Source organism: Micropterus dolomieu, unplaced genomic scaffold (genome assembly GCF_021292245.1).
Source record: "Micropterus dolomieu isolate WLL.071019.BEF.003 ecotype Adirondacks unplaced genomic scaffold, ASM2129224v1 contig_8216, whole genome shotgun sequence".
Taxonomy (NCBI): domain Eukaryota; kingdom Metazoa; phylum Chordata; class Actinopteri; order Centrarchiformes; family Centrarchidae; genus Micropterus; species Micropterus dolomieu.
The window spans coordinates 1-4,266 of NW_025737202.1; the positions used below are offsets into that span (position 1 = coordinate 1).

Sequence of the window (4,266 nt, forward strand, 5' to 3'; positions counted from 1 at the left end):
CATAATATACAATATTTTGTGTATTTTCATCATGAAAATCAATTAAAGGAAAATTTCATGTAATTTAATGGCTCCAAACCCTCTGTTCTCTTTTAAGAAAATGTAATGTTTAGACATAGCAATAGACATTGTACAGCTGCTGTTTTTATGTAGGTTTTAAATGTGCATTTTAAGTGTGTGTTTTTAATGAACCTTGTCGAAGGAGAATTTCTGTCACTGCTTTGGGACAGACAAGAAAGTTATCAAAAAAAGTGCTTTAATTTTTTCTTCATGTCTGAACTGAAGATACATATTTTTAAAATAAAGACACATTATTTAAATCTTTCCACAGGTGGTGTTCTGCCTAAAGCAGGGCATTAAAAACAGTAGGCTAGAGAAGTCGAGGATAATACACATATGTACAGAGCCTAGCCATGTGTTTTTGGGTGTTTAGCTTCTCCCCAGATTACACACACAGAAAAATATGTGATAATGAGATTGTTGTCTCCCATCAGCTAAATGATGCTCAGCGTCACTTTCTGCCAGGAAGACTATCTCTATGCTTCATGCTTCTCTTCCTCCCTTTCAATCAGCTGATCAGGGATGTTCAGTCTTTGGCAAACCAATGAGATTCTTGCCACAATCTCCATCTGCTAATCATGCAGTCACAGTCAAAATTTTAATCTGTTCTCCTTTCTGCTGCTTCTAGCTGTCTTTCAGTACAATACAAATAACAATAAATTATTATTGGTCACTCAAAAAGAGTCTCTGTTGATTGACATTATAGGTACAAGGTACATACCCATGCTGTCTGATCAGCATCTTGATATACCAAACCTGTGAGGTGGATGGATTATCTCGGCAAAGGAGAAGTGCTCATTAACACAGATTTTGACAGATTTATGAACAATATTTGAGAGAAATAGGCATTTTGTGTACATAGAGAAAATATTAGATCTTTGAGTTCAGCTCACAATGAATGGGGGCAAAATCAAAAGTGCTGCATTTGTAATTTTGTTCAGTGTATGTACAAGGCTGTATTTTTTATTTACAGTGAGCTTACCTGCTGTTGCAAAACAGATTTATGATGCATTTTTGATTCAGTGGTACAGCTTTTGGTACCATGTATTGTACTCGAAATGTGTCCAGTGTGGCTACATCGTGATGCTTAAAGTAAATTAAAAAGTTATGTAAAGACATATAAAAAAGCATGGAGACATCAGTACATGCCATTTGAAACATAGAAAACTATAGCAAATTATACATTTTATTAACATGATAATAACAACGAGAAAGATCGGTCTCTTATGTTTGGTAGGAACATTTTCACCAAGCTAGAACTACAGATCTGTGTGCTTTACTATGTTCAGATTATGTTAAATAGCGTGTCCAAAATTAGATTAAATCAAACAGAGAACATAATTCAGAATCAGAATCTGGTTTATTTGTAGATAACAATAAACACAGTAAGTAGAAAATATAAAGAATAATAAACAAGAATTACAAATGGGCTCTTTCTGAAATCCATTGAGCGTCAAGCCACAAACTTCAGGAGCCTAACGGACTGATGGATGGATGTGCAGCTGCAGTTTTTAGTGGCTGCACAATACATGCATAAATAAATAGTTCTAATAATTCTCGCCTTTGATGTATGTTGCTTAGCAACCGTCATAGCCCACTGGCAGCCTGGTGGAACTACTTTTTGTATTCATAAAGAAATGTCTGTTGATGAAATAAAACAAAGTCAAATTGTAGTGCGTCTGTTAGCCTACTTACTTTTTGCCACACTTGGTAACCGTTTTATAAAACAACGCCCCTTAACTGTGATATAATAAGTGTATACCACGGCCTGTCGTGAGCTATTGCTTAAATAACACTGCTGGGTAGCAGCACTGACTAAACCCCCTCCCCCTCACAGTCACGCTGTCAGTTATTGTGCAAGGTGCCTGATGATTAAGGATCATATCAGGGCATATAGCCTTTTTCTAAAAGAAATCATTTTGCTTAGGTGAAAGAGAAATCAGTCTTCTCTGGGTCTTTTTACTGCTGAAAAGTTTGGAATGACAAGAAGTAGGTCTAATTGTCAATTCCTAATTCCTCTAGCTCTAATACTGTGCCTTCCTTTATCAGAATTTATGTTTGTGTTGTTAATAAAGGCGTTGTCTGTTAAAAGCAGGGTGTTAAAAACAATCAGCCATCACTTAAGCTACCTTCACCAACCAGTATTATACTTCATTCTGTCCAAAGACCAAAAGCATAAAACATTTAGGAAGAACTGCAGACATGTAGAAATGACAAATGAAGATGTGCCACATGCTTTCAAGTGGCTTTGTTGCAGTCCTTCATATCTGACTAACTGCCTGAGAGCTACAACTGCTGCACATCTTGTATATTCTCTATATCATATCCACCTACCTCATGTACAGTAAAATACCTTTGCACTCTGCTCCGTTGGACTATTGGCTAGATGTCTACAAATGTTGTTTTTGTTTATGTTTGTGTGTATCTGTACGTGGTAGTTTGTGTCTGTTTGTTGTCCTGTTTGTTTATGCTTGTTCTGTGTGTGTACCTTGAGATGTAAGATGTAAGACCGGAGTCAAATTCCTCACATACTTGGCCAATAAAAGCAATACTGATTCTCTTATGTCTGCACAGACTCTTCTTGTATTATTAGACTGAAAACAACTCGAAAAACACTGTTGAGTTTTTCTTGTAAATTTGTCACTTTAATCCCAGAGAATATTTAGTTTTTTCTAATTTTTACAACTGTAATCTCAGAATTTTACCCCTCTTGACACCAGCTCCATCATTTATTTAATATTTAATGTACAATGGTCCTAATACACCGATGTCATGTCTCCACTTGAACAATTAAAATATAGGCTATTGCTATAAACAAGGAAATAAAATCACAGCTTTCTTTTTAAGGACAGGAACAAACATGTGAAGATACAGAAATAGATATCCAAAGATGACTGAGAACTTTCACGCAAAGAAGTAGATATGCGTCATGCACCAGATGGGTTTTTCCTACGAGTTCACACCTCCTTGTTCTTGACCTTTGATGGACTCCCACTTTAAAACACAAACATACCCATTCAGTCAGTTTAACTGTCTGTTCATAATTACTGAGGCATTCACAGCATTCAAACCCTGAGAGACAAAAGGGGAGAAGAAGCATTCTGGTAAGTCGAGGCAGTGGTTTTCAGAAAGTGTGCAATATTCTTGTCGGCAGGACATACAGGGACTATAAGAACTGAGCTTAATAGATTAATTGAGACCTACCCACTGGAAGGATATTGGTAACAGATACAAGGTAATCAAAAGTAAGCAACTAGCTGAAAGTTAAGGTGAAAAAATTAGTTTTAAGTTTGGATTTAAAGGTCTTAATAGGTTCAGACTGTCTGATACCAACAGGGAGGTTATTTCAGAGGAAGGTGGCATGATAGAAAAACGCCCTGCAGCCACTGGACTTCTTTATGGGGGCAGACGGGAGCCTTGTATTGCTCTACTTCTTTTGACTGAAAGAAGCACCAGAATGACATTATACTGATGTTGATATGTTTTGTCTCCAACAGACAGAAATGCTGACCTCAACTCCAGAACAAGTTACTCTAACAGGAACATCTGGTCTGGGTTTCGAAGCCCATAACGACTCAACCTTCCTGGACTCTGAGTTTCGTTATGTCCTCTTCCCAGTTGTCTATGGCATCATCTTCATCCTGGGCCTCTTCGCCAACCTTTACGTGCTGTTTGTCCTGCGCTGCCTCCGTGAGGCTAGGGCCATGGGCGAAATCCGCATCTATATGACTAACTTGACCATCGCTGATCTCCTTTTTGTGTGTGCCCTTCCCTTCTGGATTGGCTATTATAGTCCCCACGGCAACTGGGTCTACTCAGATTTTATGTGTCGGCTGACTGGCTCATTGTTCTTCATCAACACCTATTGCTCCATCCTCTTCCTCGGAGCCATCAGCGTCAACCGATACTGGGCAGTCGCCCGGCCTCTGGATGCGGCCTCTTCAGACCACAGGCGTCGTGGGATCATCGTGTGCGTTGTCATCTGGGTGTTGACCATGTCGATGGCTGTTCCATTTCTGACATCTCCAAGGACCAACAAGAACAACGTCACTCGCTGTTTTGAGGGGTACCAAAATGAAACTGATTCCCATAAGAAAATATTGGCCGTTACTCATTTTGCAATAATTGGAATGTTTTTTCTTGTCTTTTTTCTTGTCTTGGTGTGTAACTTCCTTATTGTTCGAGCGTTACTTTCTCAAAGTCCTG

At 38.5% G+C, this 4,266-nt stretch overlaps 1 protein-coding gene across 1 annotated transcript; it reads left to right on the forward strand.

Moving 5' to 3' along the window:
• Nucleotides 1–3,557: 3,557 nt before the first annotated feature.
• On the forward strand, nt 3,558–4,260 carry LOC123965042 (platelet-activating factor receptor-like; the record flags this gene model as incomplete). The annotated part of the gene is made up of 1 exon (XM_046041635.1): nt 3,558–4,260. A coding segment is annotated over one exon (703 nt), but the record flags the coding sequence as incomplete, so codon positions are not given.
• Nucleotides 4,261–4,266: the final 6 nt, after the last annotated feature.